The following is a 21,559-nucleotide window of genomic DNA, read 5'->3' on the forward strand; positions in this document are numbered from 1 at the left end:
TAAGCTGACATTGTGAAAATATCCACTACAACACTGTTTGGACTCAAAAATTTAAAGGCACAGGAGGTGGTAAAAGTGACATCTGAGGAAAAACCACACAGACAAAACAAATCTTTGGAATTCATCACACACTTTTCAGTTGCTCATGTCTTTAATCTCACATTTCCCCCTTTCCCAGCCCAGCAGGTAAGCTTCAACGCAGCTGAAATGTGAAAAAATGAGCTCTGCCGGTCTCGGCTGCAGCAGGAAGGGCCCAGTCTCATCAAAAGAGCCCATTGTGCTGCTCTGGTTTGTTGTGTGCCATGCAGGCCCAAGCCCATAGATGACCCTTGTTGTTTCTGCGCAGGCCTGGGTGAGGCAGATGCGAACCAGAACAATGGCTGCGTCTCGGAGAAGCCGGCGGTGACTGACTCCACGGGCGCTGAGGGCCCCCGCCAGCCCTGGACCCCCGCCAGCACAGCTGACCCTGACGCCGCCACACCACGCCCCCACCTGGCCCGCCTCTTCTCCCGAGATGCCCCGGGCCGAGAGGACAACACCTTCAAAGACCGACCCTCCGAATCGGACGAGCTGCAGACCATCCAGGAGCACAGCGGAGCGGCTTCAGAGTGCGGGTCGGAGAGCCCCGAACAGGACCTAGATTAGGCTAGCTTTTTTTTTTTCTTCCTTTCTCCTCTCTTTTCTCCTTTTCCTCCTCTGTCATTTGCTGTCTCATTTAAGAGAGAGACAAAAACCCAACATTTGACAAATACAAATATATACTACCAACTGCTACTGTAACCATGGCATCCGCAAGCAGCTCTGCACAGGCCGCCTTCGGGCTGGGCCGGAGAAAGAAGAACCCCAGCCTCCTGGATCAGATTGGAAAGTTCTTTGGAGGGGACAAGAAGAGGAAGAGCAAGGTGAGGAAGCAGGGAGAGTCGAGGTGAAAAAACAAACCTCGACCGCCCTCATGTATCTCAGTTCGTTGTGCTTTTTCACTCCCAGAACCACTTTTTATTTCCGATTCTTTAACATATATTGTAAGAATTTGTTGCCATATATTTGTCGTGTAGAATTGCGTTGGTTTTGCTGTTGTTTTTATGGTGAACCGAAGTCTGACATTGTCCTGCGATTCCCAGTAACTTGCGGATAATGGATCGACACTGGATAATGACTTTGGGTGGGGTTTGTTTTATATTTTATTACAAAGGCTGTGATTTTTGAATCATTTAGGATAACTTTCTATATTGGTCTGTTTTTTTTTTCTTCTTCTTTTATTTGAATGGTACTGACATGAGTAGCAATTCGTCTTCGGTTAAATTTAATATATCTGTGGATGTGATGTTCTGTTGTTTGACATGTTGCTGCCATTATGCTGTTTGTTTATTAGAACGTTTATCAAACTGGAGAACAGCAGTGTTTCACTTCAGGTACTTCTATACATTGGGGGAATTCATGTCTGTATCATTAAAATGCAACACTGGTAGAATATTTAGAATTTCGTGGAGGCATTGGATAGTCTGCAGAGAGGTCATGCAGCTTCTTTGGAGAGTCTCTTTGGTTTTCTCTGTTTCGAGGGTCACTTTTAAACATGTGTGATAAGTCAGCCACAGGGAGGTACCTCACTGTTGTTTGCACGGTACCGCAGTCTGCTAAGTCACTTTGAAAGTTATTGATCACATTATGCTATGAATGATCAAAGAATTGTATGGTGTACATGAATATATAATGATGCATAACAGAGCTTATTATCATCCCCTGTTTGGGAATATATAAAAATCTACATCCTATAAAGAAACACCAGGCTTACCTTGCAGACAAGTGGTTATAAGGTATTTGAGCCTGTATTGCTTTCTAATTACTTTGTGCTGTAGTGTTGTCAAGATGCCAGCTTTCTGACATTTAGAGACATATAAAACCAGTCGTACCAACTGATATTGTTGGCAAAAGTTCTATATGTCCTCCTGGGTCTAGTCTGTCCATCAGGTTAGACAGAATGGGATCCACTTCCAGACATGATGGACTGCTTTGCACTGTTGCCACAGCTACTAAAACCCAGACTGCTCAGCTCTGCTGCTTCCACTCCCTTTCAGTCCGCTCAGTGATGCCCTCTGGAGGCGGGGATGAAATAGAAAGTTCAGCTACAGCAACGAATTCGGCCAAAGCACTGAGTTCACAACCAAACTGATGTTGGCTGTCCTGACAACACTACTGCAACAAGCTGAGCCTAAGCCAGACAGCCTTTTGTAGTTTATTCAGGAAGAAGAAGTGGTAGTGTTCTGGATCCGTGTGTTCCATCATGAGTCACATCTGCTCGCGGTGACAGCTGTCCTAAAACATTACTAATAACTGTTTAAAAGGAAAGCTATGGAACAGCGAGCTAAACCCTGTGGACAAAAATTCTCTGATTATAAGCTGTTTTTTTGTTTTCTTTTCCCCTCTGTCCACTTTTCCTAACCCTGCAGAGTGTTAATCGGAGTGCTTTGGCTTGGTAACTGCAGAAAAATGTCTGAACAGCATCTAAATATGCATTTCCTTCACGCCTTATAGCAACTATGAAATAGTATTCTATGTAAATTCAGGATAAAAATGATTTTATACATACGTATATATATATATATATATATATATAGATAGATAGATATAGTCACAAATCTCTGCTTTAGCCTGTTCTGCTGATCAGATATTGTATTGCTTTCAAAAATAATCAGGGAAAATATCAACAGAACAAATGATGAAGCTTTCATTTAACATCGCGCCAGCTACCAATTAGCCGCAGTATTTGAATTTCTCTTCTCTTTTTTTGCCATAAAATTGTGCGTTGTCCATATTGATGACAAGTTTACTATAAACAAATATGTACAAATATCTATATTTATGTATTCACCAAGGATTTGCCTTCAAATATCAAGTGTTCACATCTCTAGTAAATAACAGACAAGTTCGCCCCACCTATGTTGCCTCTAGCAAAAAACAACAACAACAAAAAAAAACAACAACCTGCACTAACTTTCTGCTGCAAACACTTATTTTTTCAGAAAGAATTCATCATGAAGACAGCTATTTTTGGCATAACTTTTCTACATAGCCTACCTGTCTGTGTGCACAGATTCTCTACAGATACATAATTCATCATTCTTGGCTGCAGTATTACAGTGAAAGATTGTGTCAGTGTTTTGCTTTGGATTGAGGATGTGCATGCTTCTTTCAGTAATGTTGTTTTGATACTTGGCAGGTGTGGAGTCATTTACACACTGATCCCTTGTGCTTTTTCATGTCTTTGTCTGTTTTATTTCCATTAGTTTCAGTCTAAGCCTGAGTTTGGGCTTTTGGAAAAATGTTAAGAACAAACGCAAGACACGTTTTCAGAAGTTGTGACGCCAAAAAAAAAAAAAAAGACAAACTCTAGTCTCAGGACACAAAACAACTGCAGGAAATCTGCATTGGAATGCTAACAGCGTTTTGATAATTTGTAATTACAGAGATAATGATGTGCTAATTGAAGGGAAATTAAGTTTGCATGAACATTAGCTATTCTAGCAGAAATGATAAATAACAGAGAATATTTTAAGTCTTAATTTTTGAATGCCGCATAAAATCGGCCATATAATGGCATGCAGGAGTGATTACTGTTTATGAGTCAGGCTTTTAGCAGAACAGCTCGCGGTCAAAACCAAAACTTTTGTGATACTGTAGTTTAACCCCCAGTGTCTTGGATGGAGGAGGTGGGGGGCTTCGACACCCCCTCTCACATCAGTTTGCTCACCTCAGGTTCACGAGTCTTTGACCCAGTCGGGGAGTTTTCTTTGAACCAGCAGTGGATGGGTGTTGACCCACTGTTTTTGTAAACGCCTTCAGCTTTGCGGTGGACACTTGTAACTGTTTGGATCTGTTGTGACCAGTGACCTGTTCCTAACCTGATCCTGTTCTAAGCTTTTTTTGGATTATTGCTTGATTAAAAGTCTTTAACAACACCCTCAGCGCTCATTGTTGTATTTTTGTTTGTTTTTTTTTTTATTTCGTTTGGCTTAACGTCTGTCTTTTTGTTCTTCTGTTGTAAATGTCAAATCATATTAACTGCTAATACTGATGACAGCCAGCCACTTGGATTTATAATTACTCCAGTTCTGAAGTGGTGGCTTTGTTTTTTTTCTTGTTAATTTAGCTCCAAGTAAAAAAAACATGTCTCCGCCTGTAAGATTATAGACTTTAATACCAATTAATATTCCACAGTTGAGTCAGTCAATCAAATAGACCCACTGCAAACTAAAAGGAGATGGTTTAAAGTCACTTTTTGGTCATCTATCATAGTCAAAATTAAATATTCTGAAGTTTTTAAACAATCCACTCAAGCCTTTAAATGTCATACCTGAAGCTCTACGGTTTTGAATATGCAAAGGTTCAACGCTTTCTCCACCACTTGGTGCGGCTCGAGTTAAGCTGTTCAACTTTGACTCTAAAACTACTCAACTCTACACAATGACAAGTTGTAATATAGGAGTAACTCAGCAAGACATGTTCTAACTAGAAACCGAATGAGGCACAAAGCCCCACCCTACCAGCTGGTTACGCAGAACTGCTCAGCCACGGTACCGACTGCTCGTCCTAAAAACACTCACAGTTAGTCAGCTAAAAGAGGGTGGAATATTGTATAATAAACACAAGCAGATGGTTCTTGTTTCTCGGAGACAGGAATTGAAATGTATTTATTTGCCACATTTGTAGAGCGTCTGTCTAAAGTATGTTAACGGGAACAGCACAATGTGAGTTGAAGTCATTTCTAATTAAATGCTAAAACGTCTTTTTTATATTTGTCACTCGGTTGTACAGAGAAACTGGTGTAGTCAGGCAGAAGAAATTATTACTCAATGAAAGTCCAGGATGTGCATTTTAGTGTAATTTAAATGCAAACTGGAAACGACTGATACTGCAAAATTAATAGGAGGCCTGCTAAATAAGTCACACATGAGAGAAGACAGTGCAACCTCAGTGGCTTGTCAGTTCAACAAATTAAAGTGTAAATATTGCTTCCTTTGTGGCTTTGGATTGTGTTCTAGTCAGCAGAAAACATTACATTTAAGGATTCTTATGGGATTGTTAAAGAAATATTAGGTTGGGTACAGGGACTGAACATGTTGCTCTAAAAAAAATGCACAATCTTCTTCGCATGAGTGATTAATGTAATAAATTTTGCCAATAAAAAACATGCTCTCAGAAATGTGATGGCACCGCTGCGGCCCAGGCTGCCTCCTTGTGCAGCTCTGACAGCTCTTTACCGCTATGTTCTTCAAAACATCTATTCTAGTCAACACCTACTGGGTGCCAACAGGCTGTAATTAAATCAAGGTAAATGGAAGAAGGAAGTTTGGAAATAGTTTTCTCCCTTTCTAGCCACCGAGATACCTGAATTCTAAAAAAAATAAAAATAAAAAGATCTGGAGATACATCAACTCAATTCTTGATAATTATTAAATATAAGTTTCAGAGATGTTTAGTGTCAAGTGGGTGCAGTTAGTCAGATTTCTGAAGTCCTATTTTACGATACTCAAGATAGATTTCCAGATCCTGGTTTTCTCTTTGCTTTCCTCATCTTATCCACTTTGTAATACACAATGATCTAAAATAGAGTTTACAGCAACATCTGAGTAATGAACAGCTTGCAGGGAAATACACTAATTTGGGATAATTACATGCAAAAATGTATCCCGTTCTTATGTCTGTACATTAAACTGAAAATAACGTACTTTGTTTATTTATTCATTCATTTCTAGGAGCAGGCAACATTGGCGTTAATTTAGAGTCTCTGGCCACCTGGCAAGCACCGACTCCTTTTAGCTCTGTTTTGGTCTCCACCAACTAGTGAGAGAAATACCTGGCTCTTCAACTGCCAATTGCTACTAAGACTGAAAGAAGATGGAAGATGCAGCAAGCCTAGCTCACCTGTTAACATGTTTTACAATCCTTTTGCTAAGCTAGTCTAACAGTCATCTGGTTGTACTTTCATATAAGCGTGGCATCAATGCTCATGTAACTCGTGGCAAGAAAACAAATCAGTTTAATTCTCAAAATGTCGCACTTTATGACAAGTACAGCAGTTCAGAGTGCTGCAGCATCATGGCTAATGCACAGAGAGAAGGGTATTGAGTACAATCATATTGCTTAATTCTAAGTAAAAACAGCTTTGACTCAAAATATAGCCACTTGGAGATTTAGAAAGTAAGTTGAGGTTATATGTATTGTTACATGAGTAAAAAGTAATAGAAGAAAAAGTGGTTCGGATGAGCAATGACAGTAACTGTGGTACATGTGGAGATAAGGTAAGAGAAGCAACTGAAATCTCAGAAAGCAATGTCAACACTTGACAATTTCTTTGCCTGGCAGACAAGCAACACAAAGAAACACACAAATGCTATGTAACAGTCGGATAAAAATGAGTTTTTCTTTATCTCCTGCCATCTCTTTTTCCTCTCCCACACACACACATGCGCTCCTTTCTCCAGAGACATTGAACAGGCATCAGGGATTGTTACCTCGCTCATTTCAATGATATTGCTAAAGTAAAAATGGACAAAATACTTTGAACACTTACCAAAACAGCTTGTTACTTTAGCAACACATTTATTTCAGCCTCCCTCAATGTCACTACTCATTATCGGAACGCCTCTGTCATCATTAACAGCGTACAGAGATGTTTCCCTTCCCACAATATTCACATGAGAGCAGGAACTAAAATTATTCATCTTCATCTTTTTTGAAAGCTTTTTTTTTTTTCAAATGGAAAAATATATGGAAGAATAGGAGAACAGAACAGAGAGAACAAACACAGAGCGGAGACTCATTTACATCAAAGGGGAAACTAGCTGAACTTGAGACTATGAACACAAATCCAAAAGAATTACTTGATCTTGTTTCTTCTCCCACCCCTTTCCTGTTCTCCCTCAATACAAATTGCAAAGGCGACCCTCAACTCCTTTATATGTATGCCTCCATTTCTAGTCAGTCCCAGATTTGCAGAAACAGGCATGTTGGCATGGACTGATGCAAGAGGACTTCATTAAGGAGTCACTACTGGTGCAAAACATATACTCACACCAGTGAGAAGGGAATGGTTGAAATAGTGGACCAGAGGAGGGTTTTTTTTTTCTTCACAAAAACCCATAAAAGACAGAGCGAGTGACACCACATGTTCGTCATCTAACGTAATGGAGGTGTGCAGCGAAAGTTCCCCCCTTTTCAGTTACCTTAAAGCTCTTTGATGTGAGGTAATGGATGTGAATCATAACACTGCACATTCAGAGACACACATGTTGCATTAATGGGGTCACAGAAAGGGATGAATGAGCTGGCATGAAGTGAAAAGGTTGAACATACTGAGTAGGTGGAAATGAGAATGTGTGTTTTTCCTCCTGTGAGCAGGGTTTGTTGGTAGTGCATGGTATTAGAGGACTTACACTTTTCACCTTTTGTGTCTCTGTAATGTTCACCTGAGATATGAAAGGACTTCCTCTTAAACGTTCCAGAGTTCATACAAGTCAGAGGATATCGACCTCATTAGCATTCATCTTGACGTACGCTTTGTAAGGTATTATTTTGAAGCACTTGGCTGCATTTATTTCCAGTTTGAGGTAATAATTAGTCATCTTTTAGAGGATCAACTCATTGAAAAGAGAATAATGACAGCTTCCACTTTTAATTTGTACCGTTTTAATCTCTTTTTAATGGCTCATGGCCAAAAGGGTGTTGCAGGTAAAGATTAACCTTCTTTCAAGGGTATAGAAGTCCACACTTTATTGCAGTGGAGTACTTTAAATAGCTTTGCTGAACGTGTTGAAGCAGACGGTGGAAGCTGCCGAACTGCAATGGGACCACATTTAAAGTAAGTAAGGTCCTAAGCAAGGAGTTTCTGTAATTATAGTTGTTAAGCAGCTTACTAATGCGCAAAAAAGCATTTGGAGTGGGCCACACACCCACTGCAAATGGTATTTGTCCAAATGCGTTGTCATCTAATCCAAAAGGCAACATCAGGCATGAAATATATCCTTTTCATTTGTAAATTCTTGGTATTTGTTGTGGGTATACTGCAGAACTTTGTGATTAAAATACCAACTGGCTGGACCACCATTCACTTCTAACTAGAACTATGACATGGGCAATATGTACCTAAGTTATTGTTATCCTACGTTATTGCACAACTTACTGATTTAAGACTCAATTCAAAATCAAATATGAACATTTTAGCTATGTACTCTTATATACGCTGTCCATTTGTTCGTTTTCTTCGGCCTACCGATAGCGGAGTTGTGGTGGCAGCGTGCCAAACAGAGCGTTCCAGCAACATTTTCCAGTCCCTGATGAGGGATCCCAAATCATTTCCAAGCAAGATGAGAGATGCAATCCCTCCAGTGAGTTCTAGATCCACCCTGGGTTCTCCTCCTGGTTGGATGAATCCAGGAAACCTCTAAAGAATGGTGCCCAAGAGGTGTTCTAATCAGATGCCAGAACCACCTCAGCTGGCTTCTTTTGCCATAAAGGAGCACCAAACTCTGCTTCAGGTTCCTTGCCCTACGGAGGAAAATCATTTTGGCTGCTTGTATCCACAATCTCTTTTTTATTGTCTCTACCCAGACATCATGATCATTGGTGAGGGTTGGAACGTAGATCGACTGATAAATTGAGGCTCTGTCTTCCAGCTCGGCCCCCGCTTCATTTGCATTATTACTGATGCTGCACCGCTTCATTTTTCCATCGAACAAGATCCTGAGATACTTAACCTCTTTCGCTTGGGGCAGCAACTCACCCCAAACCCAGAGGGAGTAATCCGACTTCTGGCAGAGAACGACGGTCTCAGACCTTGAGAAGCTGACTCTCATCCAAGCTGCTTCATGCTCTGGAAGTCACGGTCTGATGAAGCCAACAAAACCATCACAGACTGGACACCCTCTTCAACCCGGCTGTTCCTTGAGATCTTGTCCATGAGTATCACAATTAGGATCGAAGACCTCAAGCAATCAAAGTGAGAGGCACAAAGTCGAACACATTTCCAATCATTTTGTACTTATGGTGATTTTCTTTCTCTTCATTCAGGAGGTAAGTACGACCCACATGCTGGTTCATTTTAAGTACTGATTGCTGTAATTGGAACTGGTATAACCTTTATTTTTAAGTATTTGACCACGTATCACGTCCTCAAGACTTCAAGTTGCATGTCAAATACGTTTAACATGCAGTCTATCGTTTCTTTCCCCTCCTTTTCTTTTTATTTATTTTTTATTGCAGGGCTCTTTCCGAGGTGCTCTCTCTCCAGGCCCTCAGAAAGCCTCCGCAACCTCCCCACGCAAGCGCGGAGCAGAGAACGCCGTGGTCCATTTCTTCCGCACGATCGTGAGTAATGCTTACCTCTCTGACACTCACAGGCTGCTAGGTCAGGCGAGAGCTTCAGCTCTGTTGCTAGTGTGCCCTTTTTCTTCCACAGTTCTTCCATGTTTGTCTCTTTGCTCTGCTGTTCCTCTGATCGCTCACTAACTCTGTCAAAAACCTCTCTGTTATCAACACTTCTTCAGGTGTCCCCCGCCCCTCCCAAGTCTAGGGTGAGTCTGCTTTCTGTTGTTAAGAAATTGCAAAGACGCATGAATAGATAAGTCAAAAGTTGAATAAAACCCCTTTAAGAATATCTAGAAACCTCTCCAGGCTCTGGTGAATCCAGGATTTACTGACAGTATCAAAAGATTATTTCCTGTGAGAGTTTAGGACAAACTACCAGGAACTGAACCTTTGGCATGTTTGAAAACTTCTACAGCAAGATACTAAAACTTTAATTTTTTTTTTTTTTCATTTTGAGGAAAAAAACATTAGCCAAATTTAAAATCCAATCAAGAATAAGCCAGAGGGTTTTCTTTGTCATTGTTTCAACTCAGTTTTCCATTAAAACCCACATTGGGTAATTTAAGTCGGGTGACATGTTGACAGCAGTTATCGTTTCAACATTTCATTTTCATCCAGTTTTTCAGGTGTAATATTTGATTTTAGTGTTGTATTGTACTTATATATTATTGGTTTTCTACTTTTTAGGCACTACATTTTTGATGTTATGTCTTTTTGTTTTTCTGAACAATATCTAGTAGAAGATTAATAGATAATTAATAATTCTGTAATTAATAAAATCACCATTCATTATTGGATTTTAGCAAAGATAGCATTTTAATCAGAAACCAGTCAATGTAATTGGCAGATTTGCAACAAACTGTGTTCAGAAACATACAACAAACAAATATTTCCTGCATTTTGACAGTTAGTTTCAAACAGTAAACATGCTGTATGGTTTGTGTGTTAGGCTCTGCTGCTGTTAAATGTTACTAAACTTGTGCTCTTTCCAATGTGAGCATCTGCCTTGCTCCTCTCTCCTCCCTCTCCCGACATATTTGCTCCCCCTCCATCTCTGCTCCTGCCTCCCCCACTCCTCCCTCCTCCGTGACCCCGTGACTCCTCCCCACCCCCCCTCCGGACGGGACTCTCCCACCTGCCTCCTCTCCTTTTCCATCCTGCCTTTGCGCTGAGTAAGTTTTTTCTATTTGTCCCCCTCTCCCTCCTGCCTTCTTGTCCTTGTCTCTTGTTTCTCTGCACATCCAGTGGAGAGGACTAGCAGCCAAGATAGGCCTGGTAGGTGGTTTGATATCCGCAAAAAAAAATTTAAAAAAATCAAGGAAGGTATCATGCCTAATTAAACATGAAGGTGAAAGCGAGGTCGTCATCTCCAACTGCCTTCTAGCACGATGCCTGCGGCTCTTTTTCCATTTCCATCAACCACTTAGGCCTTCGTAATCTGCCCATACATCAGTGATAACGCCCTCATTTCCTCCCGACTGCAGCCCATTTCCAAGTACATCATACCCATTTTGTGACTTTGCAGTCGGACTTATCCATATTATACACGTATATTGTATATTCATGATAACACAGGCCTTACTCTCATATTCATTAGCCTTGTTTCATTTCAACAGTTCCTTAGTGGCTGGCTGAAGTGAGGCTGCCTTCTGCTTCATTTGGCAACATTATCAGCACTTAATCTAACGTCCTCATGCATGTGTGTGAAGCAGCAGAGGAGGTTGTTGTGGCTAAAAGGGGGAAAAAAGACTGTCTGCTAAGGGACTGTATAAAGACTATTGGAAAGGAGGAAGAGGTCAATAAAATGGGAGGGCTTTATAAATCTGGCTGAAGGTTGGCAGGATTTCTGAGACTTATGTCAACCTTTTCTTGAAGCATATTTTTTTATCATAATATGAAAAATGACATAAAATAGACAATTTCTACTTTATTTTTCTTAGTATTGAGCATTGGTCGATCATTCCATCTCAAATCATCCATTTTTTGCACAATTTCCACTCCACTATTTCTGACTTGCTTGACATTTTTAAAGCATAAAATGGAGGTATTTAAAAAACGTGAGACATCAAATACTTTTCAAATAATATGTTTTCAAAAATTGACCATCGACCCACTTTCAGCACATTTTGTTTGTACGTGAAATTCAAGATTTCTTTTTAACAATATCTCGGAAGCCGTTTAAGACAAAAGCCTGAAATTTTCACTGTCATTTCCCAACATGCCATTGATTTATGCAATACTGGACAAGTAGATCAAATAGTCTCTGGCACAGAGGTAAATTGCTGTCAAATCAGCATTAGCATCACTAACATCTAGCTTACCTGTCTTTATGTTACCTTTCTAAGTGTCAATACAAGTTTGAGGTGGTCCAAGCTGTATTGCTAAAGTTATATACTGCCATGTGTTTCCTTTCAGACTCTGTTTTGCAGATGAATTCTATGTGGTTTAAATAGTAAAACTGTATTAGAGAAAATTTGGCTTCCCTGCGGTTTTGGCGAGTCTTGAAAAAAAATCCTGAGTCCTCTTCGTCTGAGGTCGAGCCAAGACAGAATAAAAATGCAATCGATTCCAAAAGTGGTCTCAAGACCAAGAGCAACCTGAAGTACTAACACAAAAAGTCAAACACAGTGAAGAACAATTAAACTTTGTTATATTATTTTGACATGTTGCAGGTGATCCTTGTTTTTTAAAATAATGTGAAAAATAAAGTTTAGCTCCTGACACCATTCCAGTAATTTCCATACAGTTCCTAAGCACTTTTTTTATTTATTTTTTTTACAGGATTGAAACTGAAAAGCAGTTAATATAGTACACTTCTGTGCACATTTGAGCATTTCTCAGCTTTTTCACTTGAAAAGATGAAGTCCTCTGAGCATGTAAACTTTTTCATCCAAGTGTCAAGTGGCTTACATTTTGAAATGTATTAAAGTTTCAAACCAAATCCCGATGTTTTCAAGTGCTACCATTTGGCCATGATAATATGCAGGTACCGTAAGACTAATTCATGCATGATTTCAGAAGGTCAAATGTTATGCTACAAATTTCCCTCAACAGTAGAAATGCCTTTAGTGGTTTCCAATCTTTTGCTGCTTAGTAGCTTTTCTAACTCATGCATATTTAAAACACTTGGATGAGAACGTTGCTTTAAGTGGAACACAAGTATAATGAAGTGAGGTTGAATGGTACTGCACATTAATGGACATCCTTTTTTTTTTTCTCGATATTTGGGGTTATTTGAACTACTTCCTGCAGCAGGTGGTCTTTACATTCTCTCCTCTTTTTCATTGCTCATACTGAACTGAAAGAGAATCTAGGGCTCTTTGTAGAAAGGTCAGCCACATCTTAAACCTTTGACCAACGTCTTGAAGGTTCTTGAAACAAACTTGACTCATTTTCTCCTTCTGTCAGGGCCCCCAGAAAGCCAAGAAGGCCAGCGCAGGGGACGGCAAAGGGACCCTGACTAGGATCTTCAAAATGGTAAACAAAAGAAAAAATGTTAAAAAATTCTTGTTGTAAACTTTTAAAAGTTATTTCCCAGAGGCGTCTCCACAATGCCTCCCTTGAATGAAAATGAAGTTGCTCCAAAAAATGGAATTGTTGACTAATGACTTTCTTGCCCCGTTTGTTTTTTCTGTCTCAGTGATGATATCAGCAGCAGAGTGAGTAACTGATAAGTGATGGAAGGAATACTTTAGCTTAACTCACCGCACATCTGTTCAACCCTGATATGCTTCGAGGACATCGTAATCCCATTACTACAGCAGTTGGCGGCAGAATAATAAGATGCTTTTAGACACGAGATTGATCAAAGCGCACGCTACAAGCTTCATGCCAGCGTTGTTATAATCATGCTGAAGATGATATATCCAGATAAGGATTCAGAGGAGCTACAGCTAACATACTTTACCTGCTTTACAGGAAGGAATTGACTGCTTATGCGTAATATAATTGTATGAGTAAGCTAACATTATTATGCACTGTCATCAAACACTTGCCAAGCATGGCAGGCTCCATCAGCTGCTTTGGAGAAGCTGCTTTGTGCAAATGTTGGCAGAATGTAAAACTTATTATTTGCCCCATATACCCAAAAAGAGTTATCATTCAATGGCCTTTTTTTTTTGTTCCTTTTCTTTTGTTCTTTGAATAAGTGTTTGGAATGCCAGTAAAGTTATTGGCTGGCAAGAAAAGCAAACTTTACCTGGGTAGTTTAAAGTTTTTTGTTTGTTTGTTTGTTTGTTTTTAAAAAGGAAAGGATAAAGCTAAAAACAAACAAATAAACAAAAAACATAAATGCTTAGGTCTATAAATTACTTAAACTAGTTTAACTTGGTGAATAAAAAAATAAGAGATAATCTTCATAAATTCTTCATATTTATAATATGTGAGATTATAAGATTTATAGATGCTATAATTAATACATTTATGATACTAATACAAAAAATACAACTTGTAATGGGAAATATGTTACTTGTGTTGGCTAACTCACACAGAATTTGACATATTTTAGCTAGGTTTAGCACCAAATAGCAGAGCTAGCTGTTAGCTTGCTGAAAAACGCGTGGTTCTTTCTCTTAGGAGAACCAAAAAACAGATTTAAAAGGAGCAGAAATATTAGCAAGAAATAACACTTAAAATGACTGCTAATGTTACTCCATGTTGGCTCAAGTTTTCAATAGACAACTGTCAGCTAACATGTGCTAACATGACAATGTTGTGCTAACAGGTTGAAAAAAAACGTGAATAAACACATACAAATGCCCATATTTTGACCTACAGCTACCATACAGTGTGTTAGAAAATAATGTTATTGTTCACAGAGTCCTTATAAATACTAGTTATAGGGGTTTAAAGTCATTCATGTCATAGCTACAGTGTGTCCGCTTCTGCTACATCTGTTAGCTAAAGAGACTAAAGGTAAACTGACAGGTAGTTTCCATTAGCAAGTCAGCACATCTCAACACACTTAGGCCAGTGTTCAAATCCTGTACTCTCCACATTGTGGGAGTTTAGCTACTAATGGGCACCAAGACAGAGACTTCTGTGATGCTTCATGCCCTCCGAGTTTGTCACCTCAACTTGTGTTCACCCTTTTGAACAACTTTTCAAAAACATGTCAACTAAAGATTGGGCTTAGATCGGTGTCGACTCTGATCAGTTAAAATTATCGCCCTCGTCCTTAATCCGACATCAGCTCGAAGTGTCTCTAGTTTCTAGTTTGAGGAAAGTTTATTTGTATGTGAGAGCGTGACCTTGGAATCATGGAAATTTTGGTTGAAATTTTACAATAAAAAAAAAACTACAAGTCTGCACAGCAGTAGTAGTCATAGCTCTTCTCACAAACACACGAAATGCCAAAACTAATTGAGCACAGATGGAAGTTATGACTCTTGACCCTAGTGTGACTAAACTGAACTGAAGTTTAAAGCGCCCACATTGAAAGTTTCGGGTCATGTGGCCTGCGTAACATTCAGCCGACTCTTATATGATCATTAGCATTTACTCCAGATTGACTTTCCATTTTATAAAGAAGCTCCTTGTACACTGATTTGCTTACATCTGTCATGAAGAGGAGTGGCAGCGCTTATTGCTCCACCAGGTTTTTCCCTGTCAGGTTTTCATTAGCCAGTCCCGCTGACTATACTTTTGATTAGTTAGTTTAGCAATTACTGAAGGCAGGGAGAAATCCAAATTTCCCCAGGGCTGCATCCTTCTCTGTAGTGGCTAAATTGTTGTCACTAAGCTGCCAGAGAGTAAACAGCTCTGGATGTGACAGACATCTGGGACGCTGGCATCCAATCTTTCTGATACGGTTAATTACCGTTGACTCAGTGGCATCACACCATCACTGCTGTTTCTTCCTCACATAAACGACTCAAATGGAAATGAGCGTAAACCTAAATTAACTTTAGAATGATGTTTCGCGCTTTGTTTCTATTCATTTTCCACTTTCGATTCAAATCCAACTGCGAGGACTTACCCTCTCGGAACAGAAAATGAATTTCCAGTAAAATGGCCAGAACAAAAGCTCCGTCTGCATTTTGTGAGGAGGAGTGAAACAATTTCAACAGATTACCGTCTTAAGCAAACTATAAAGATTTGTATAATCGTTCCACCAGTCAGAATTTTCTACTCTTCCTGCTTTTTGATCTGTTTTGCAGAATAAGATGGAGGAAAAAAAAGTGTGATATAGGCTGAGAGACTGCTCATATAAACACAGAATGTCTGAGCTGCAGCTTTAACCTGAAATAGTGAACCTTCGCCTCTGAAAGGATGAAATGCCCAAAAAGTTAAAATGAAAATTGCTGGATCTGTGAAGCAATACATTGCTTCAACTCATGCAGCTGTACAACTCATTTCTTTCTCGTTATGGAGAAAATAAACTATTTTGCAAAATGATGCGCTTCCATGAACATCAGCAAAGAAACAGAAAAACACATTTGAAAGCATAGGAATGGTTTAGAATTACATATATATTTATATATTTTGTGTCTCATTTGTTGTGACATACGAAGTCAGCTCGATGAATAAAAGAAACAAATGAGTTTTCGGTTCAATAGTGCATCGTAAGAAGCAATATTGGGCATGTCAAAAGTTCTTTTTTTAAAGTCAATACAGTAAATCTGTAATCTAGTGTCTAAGTCAGACTTTCTTTCAAAAACTTTTCTTTGACTTGTTTTCTCATATTCTTGCCTTATTAAAACATAAATAAAGGTTAAACTTTATTATTACTTTTTAGACTTTCTTGGTCATAACTTGAAGTAAGAACCTCAATAATCTTTTCATTTCCACCTACAGTCACATTCTTGACTTACTGTCTCATAATAATAAAAACATGGATTTTTTTCTCACAGTTTTGGCTTAAAAACTGACCCATTTTCCCCCAATTTGAGATGTAATTGTGTCTCAATACACCAAAATTTTGTCAGTTTCTTACATTTTGACTTTTATTTCCTAGAATTATTTTTTTTTCTTCACAGATTTGATTTCATATCACATTTCTGACATCATTGTGCAAACGTTTCTCATTATTTTTGACCTACAAACTCAAAACAAATCCACTTATCTCATTATTCTTACCAAGCATCACATATTTCCGACTCACTGTCTGATACATTTCAGGTATCTCATATTTATTTTGAACACAGTTTTTTCTTTCTTTGTCGAGAGTTTACCTTTTTTATTTTGTTTTTACTTTGCTACAACTTTGACTGAAGGCTTTTATTTTTTGTTCATTTCAATATGTTTGATCATCATTGTAACTTCAAATACGTTTTCACAATTCTGACTTAATATGTATTTTACTTGTGTTTGGCTCAGCTTCTCAAAATGTGGATTCAATATCACACATTTCTGTTGTTTAATATGAGTTGACTGTGATTATTGCTAATGTGCTTATTTTGCTTATTAAGTGACTACTCTGACTTTTCAGTGTTAAGCCCTAAGAGGAGGGTTACTTAATTTAATGATGTGTGATAACAGCTTCAGGATTCATAAAATAGTTGATGAAACCTGATGTAACACAAGCTCTGTTTTTCCCTTAAGGGGAAGTGACAGTTCACCCAGACAGCTAATGTTATGTTTAGGAGCTGATGGCTCATAATCATCAACGCTGAAGACTGAAATTTAGCAGTCAGGAGTTATTGGTCACGATTACCTGTTACTTGCTATGATTGTCACTTCAGAGAAAGCTGTCAGCTGGGGTGAACACTCTCATCACATACTGAGTGAAATGACCAACGGGACAAAAGCATCGGTGTTAACCCTTTATGGGGCAAGTGACCATATTTGGTAACTTCCTTGGACGTTCAATATGTCCACCCCGTGCCTCCCTTTGAGGTTGAACAACCATGTGCACTTTGATTTAGTTTTATAGTCAATATCACTACCTTACGAAAAACGTTCCAGGCACTTTATAAACCCCTTGTTAGTGGTTTGCATTGAACTCCACTTTGATTTATTTTTTGAGATTAGTGCCATTAACACCACTACCCCCAGAACAATGTCACTAAATGAACCTGCCAAGCACTTTATAAATACTTTGTTACTGGTTGTGTACGGATCATTACCTCAAACTAAAGTGCTTCTGAATAAATGTTGAAAGTTCTTTTATTTATAATAAATTCCCCCTTTTTTTTAACCATAGACAGTCAAGTTATCATATTTGATAACTTTATTAATCTTGATTTGCAAGCTTTTTAAAAATTTTTTAAAGTCACAAATGTAAAAATATCTTGACATATCCTTCAGTAACACCCTCGGGTTAAAATTTTCCTTTTCCAATATTTCAAGGAGTGCCCTATAAAGGGTTAAGGCAAACCCGCCGGCTGCACGTACTCATCATGTGTCTTGTCTGTCACGCAGGGAAGCAGGAGTGCTTCTCCAGCCAAACGCTGAGGTCCCTCTCTACAACCCCTTCCAACAAGGGCAGACGTTCAAGAGCGACGGGGGAAAAAAAAAACAACAAAAAAAAAGAGGAAGAAGAGGAGGAAATCTCGTCAACCCTTACACTCACCGTCCCCTCCGCCTCTGTTAACACTCTAATGTCGGCTAAATCCTTCATCTCCCCAATTACTGCCCCCCCTCCCAACCCTTCCCCCAACTCCTTTGGCTGGTAGATAGCGACACAATCTGTTGCCCCCACCCCTCCAACCCTCCAACCTAAACCCCTGCATGCGTTGCGCTGAGTCTGTACAGTCATCATCACCGGTGTGAACTGTTTGCTGAAGTTGATCCTGAAGCCGCTCACATGTGCAGCCTGAATGATCCATCCACGGCTCTCTCTCTCTTTATACATATACCTGCGCTTGAGTTTCTGTACATGTCTGTGATGGTTTTCTCTAACAAAGGGTGGCTGGACCGAAGCCGACCTGGGGGCAATTGAAGGTTCGGGCCGGTGCAAGTCCGACTGACTTGACCGTCTTTGCCGTCTTACCGATGGAGCGAAAAGCCCAGGTCGTCTGTGTTTCAGAAAAGAGCGGTTTTCTGTCTAGTCACGATGTCCACGTCACTTCCTCAAAACCTTTTCCGTGTACCCACGTGTTCGAACATTGTTCTGTGACAGATTTAACATGTTTTTTGTTTTTTCTACATTACTGTGAGAGCCACTGGGTTTTCATTCAACCCTCGTGTCTGCGATGTAGCTAAGTGTCCCCGTCTTAAGTGTCATGTTGATCCATGTTTGTCATTTTTTGGACCTAAGGCTGGCTGTGGATTTTTGTGGTAAAAGTTACATTTCTTAACCTTCTAAATCATTTTTTTCCCTGCAGTAGTCACTGAAGTATAGATAATTTTCTTTTACAGTCCATGAGATAATGAGTAATCCACCTTAACTAAACCATTTCGTCTAAAAACTCCTGAATCTGAACTATGACGTTGGTGCTGCAGCATGATGCCAGATTCAGACCTTATTTTCCTGAAAGCTTTAGCGTAGCCTACTGTAGCGCTCTTCTTTGTCTTCATTCTTTCTATCTCATGCACAGCACACCTACTGTAAATTACATTCACAAAAAGCCCTCGCTCAGCAAGTGCCTTTTTCCCTCCTGACTACCAAATACAATGTGCTGTGTTTCCTTTATTTTTTTTGTGGATAATAAAAAAAAACAACAATTTCAAAAAGGTGCTCTGTGACTAACTCTGTAATGACACACTATAAAGTGTTTTTTTTTTGTTTTGTTTTTTTTTGAGAATGTGCAAGTTTTCTGTAAAAAGGAAATAGAGTCATTTGTAGAAAAGGTCAGCGCCGCCACCGGGGCTGTTCCATTCATCTTTCAAAAAAGCAGGCGTGTGTGATGTGCAGCGTTCATCCCTCCCACTGTTTGCTTGAGCCTTGTGAGTGCCTTGTAGTGTTTTATTTCTGAATGGATCCTGGGAATGAATGTAAACATCCTCCTCATCATTGTATGTATAATAAAAACATGACCAGCCACTTAACTGAGAATAAAAAATAAAAAAGTATAAAACCAAGTCTACTTTTGAAGCTTGTCATTAATGTGTCATTGGGGGGGAAGAGAAAAAAAAAACTGCAGCAAAGGGAAGCGCTGTGATGCCACAAAGGTGTGACATAGATTTTTCATAAAGCCAGAATGTGACTCACCGGCTGATCGTTATTCATGCTGAGCTTCCTGAGAGCTCATGACTGGAGCAGACGGAGCGCTCGCCATTCTGGCTCAAGCGTAATCACACAATATGGGATGCATTTTCATTTCAAGTTGCAACAATGGAAGAACAAAGGCTGGCTGGGTCATCGAAAGAGATGACTGCGATTCCATTAATTTAGTTCCCTTTAAATAACTGGGTTACAGTTTTCCATATAATTTCAGTGGTGATTACTCAACCATGAATCAGAGGTAATGCAAACAGCAGATGGACCACATGAGTATTTCCATCTCAGGAAGCTTCACACTTCAGCTCCATTACATTTCAAAGGGAAATATTGCACTGCAGTGTGTAATCATGGTCGCATTTCAGATGCTTATGAGTTGCTAACAGCTCCATCAAACACAAGTGTGTCCTTCATTCTCACATGGTTTCATTTTAATAATGATCCAACATCTCGCCAAAAATGAGAGATGACAGAAAGAAGAAGTGCACAGCAGCAGCAGCAGCGTCACGCTGGTCGTCCTCCGTATACCTCCGGGCTTTATTCGCTTTCTTTATTTCATGTGAATTAAAGTTGGATCGTTCCTTTATCCTTACTTTTTTCTATTTATTAGTGCACTCATATATAAGTTGTGTGTGATGGAGTGAAGTTGGTAAACTGATTTGGAAATATAAAAAATACATCATTAGAAGTTATCAACAATAAATAATTACAGAACCCTGGAAGGGACATGGAGAGAGAAAAAAAAACAAAACAGGGAGAGGGGAAAAAATAAAGGTATCTTATGCGAGATCTTGCAAAACTTTCTCAGAATCTTGCAAAAGTCACATCAATCTTATTAGATGTTATGTGAAAACTGTGTCTTCTGCTCAGCACTGCCTGAATGTCTTTATATTTTAGGCCGATTTCAAAATAAAATTTAATGAAACTCTGGTACAGGGGTGGGTGTCCTCCATTGTCGTTTCTCCATACTACCAAAAATACCCAAAAGTATATATGCCTACAGTTTTCTTCTTCTTCTATTGATTTGGCAGTTGGCATCAAACGTTCAGGTGCATTACCGCTACCTACCGGACTGGAGTTACTGATAGCTTTGCGAGATCTCGCAAAAGTTATTGCGAGATCCCAAGAAAGTTTTGCCAGATCTTGCAAAAGATACCTCTATATTTTTTTCCCCTCTCCCCTCCTTTTTTTCCCCTCCATGTCCTTCTGGGGCTCTGTAAATAATAGACTAAAACATTTTGTTATGGAACATCTTTATAGCGATATTACTTATGCACTTTTACTTCGTACCATTTTTAATGTAGGACTTTTACTTGATATGGAGTTTCATATTGATATATTGCTACTTTTTACCTCAGGAAGACAAGTTAAACTGATAAAACTCCAATATTTGTCTGCTATATACGAAGCTAGAACCAGTAGCAGGCAGCTTAGCTTAGCATGAATGTGTGTTTTCCAAACGTGGAATGAGAAGAGAAGGTGTTTGCAGCATGCAGGGTGTTACGTACGTACATGAAACACCAGCATGTTTCTAAGAGCCAGTCCTTTATTGCAGCAACATCAACTGAGATTGCACTCTTCTCTCTCTAAATAATCCACCGACTTGTGCTTCAGAACAGGATATTTTGTCTTCAAGTGCTTAAGCAACTTTGATAACCTCATTTGCCAGTTTCTCCCTGTACACCACACACAAGGGATTTGGAGCATTTGCATCCCCAGCAGTGATAAAACCGAATTTAAAGTAGCTGTTATCATATTTTCGGTTGAATTTGGCTTTTGTCGGCCCTCATAATGTCGCCATTATCCTCGCCATTTGTGGGCCAGTAAAAAAGCTTGTTAAAATAGTCCGTTGAATCATTTTTTGAAAGCGACCACCCACTCTGCATGCACACGTTTGACCCACATGTGACCAAAGTACTAACATTTTTATTTATTTCGGCCATATTTAAACCTTGAAAACTTTCTAAAATCTGTTTACTATACTTTTAAATTTTAAAATTAATTATTTTTGCTTGCGCTTTTTAATTAAAATGACTGGCATTCCCATTTAGGTATAGTGCAATATGTACAGTTAAGCCCAAAAATAAATCATTT

At 39.2% G+C, this 21,559-nt stretch overlaps 2 protein-coding genes across 3 annotated transcripts in view; both read left to right on the forward strand.

Annotated features, from left to right (window-relative positions):
* Positions 1–723, forward strand: part of mbpb (myelin basic protein b) — a 51,878-nt gene extending 51,155 nt beyond the window's left edge. Inside the window, exon 4 of the mRNA XM_008285285.1 lies at positions 347–723. Within this exon, the coding sequence (XP_008283507.1) occupies positions 347–645 (299 nt within the window). The 3' untranslated portion in view covers positions 646–723. The remainder of the gene's footprint in view (positions 1–346) is intronic.
* Positions 685–19,327, forward strand: LOC103359769 (myelin basic protein-like). Of its 2 annotated transcripts, XM_008285284.1 has the most exons (5): positions 685–902; positions 9,259–9,363; positions 12,772–12,840; positions 13,004–13,022; positions 17,725–19,327. In XM_008285284.1, the coding sequence occupies exons 1-4, from the start codon at positions 783–785 to the stop codon at positions 13,004–13,006; spliced, it is 297 nt and encodes a 98-aa protein (XP_008283506.1). In that variant the 5' UTR covers positions 685–782; the 3' UTR covers positions 13,007–13,022; positions 17,725–19,327. The 2 variants fall into 2 exon arrangements, with proteins under 2 accessions (XP_008283506.1, XP_008283505.1); XM_008285283.1 differs by lacking the exon at positions 13,004–13,022.
* Positions 19,328–21,559: the final 2,232 nt, after the last annotated feature.

This window comes from Stegastes partitus, unplaced genomic scaffold, assembly GCF_000690725.1.
Source record: "Stegastes partitus isolate 25-593 unplaced genomic scaffold, Stegastes_partitus-1.0.2 Scaffold394, whole genome shotgun sequence".
Lineage (NCBI taxonomy): Eukaryota > Metazoa > Chordata > Actinopteri > Pomacentridae > Stegastes > Stegastes partitus.

Excerpts from the sequence above, each read along its gene's own strand:
- LOC103359769 (XM_008285283.1), top strand. The coding sequence starts at position 783 with ATGGCATCCGCAAGCAGCTCTGCACAGGCCGCCTTCGGGCTGGGCCGG. Across the intron at positions 9,364-12,771 it reads TCCATTTCTTCCGCACGATC|GGCCCCCAGAAAGCCAAGAA; the intron begins GTGAGTAATGCT and ends TCCTTCTGTCAG. Across the intron at positions 12,841-17,724 it reads TGACTAGGATCTTCAAAATG|GGAAGCAGGAGTGCTTCTCC; the intron begins GTAAACAAAAGA and ends TCTGTCACGCAG.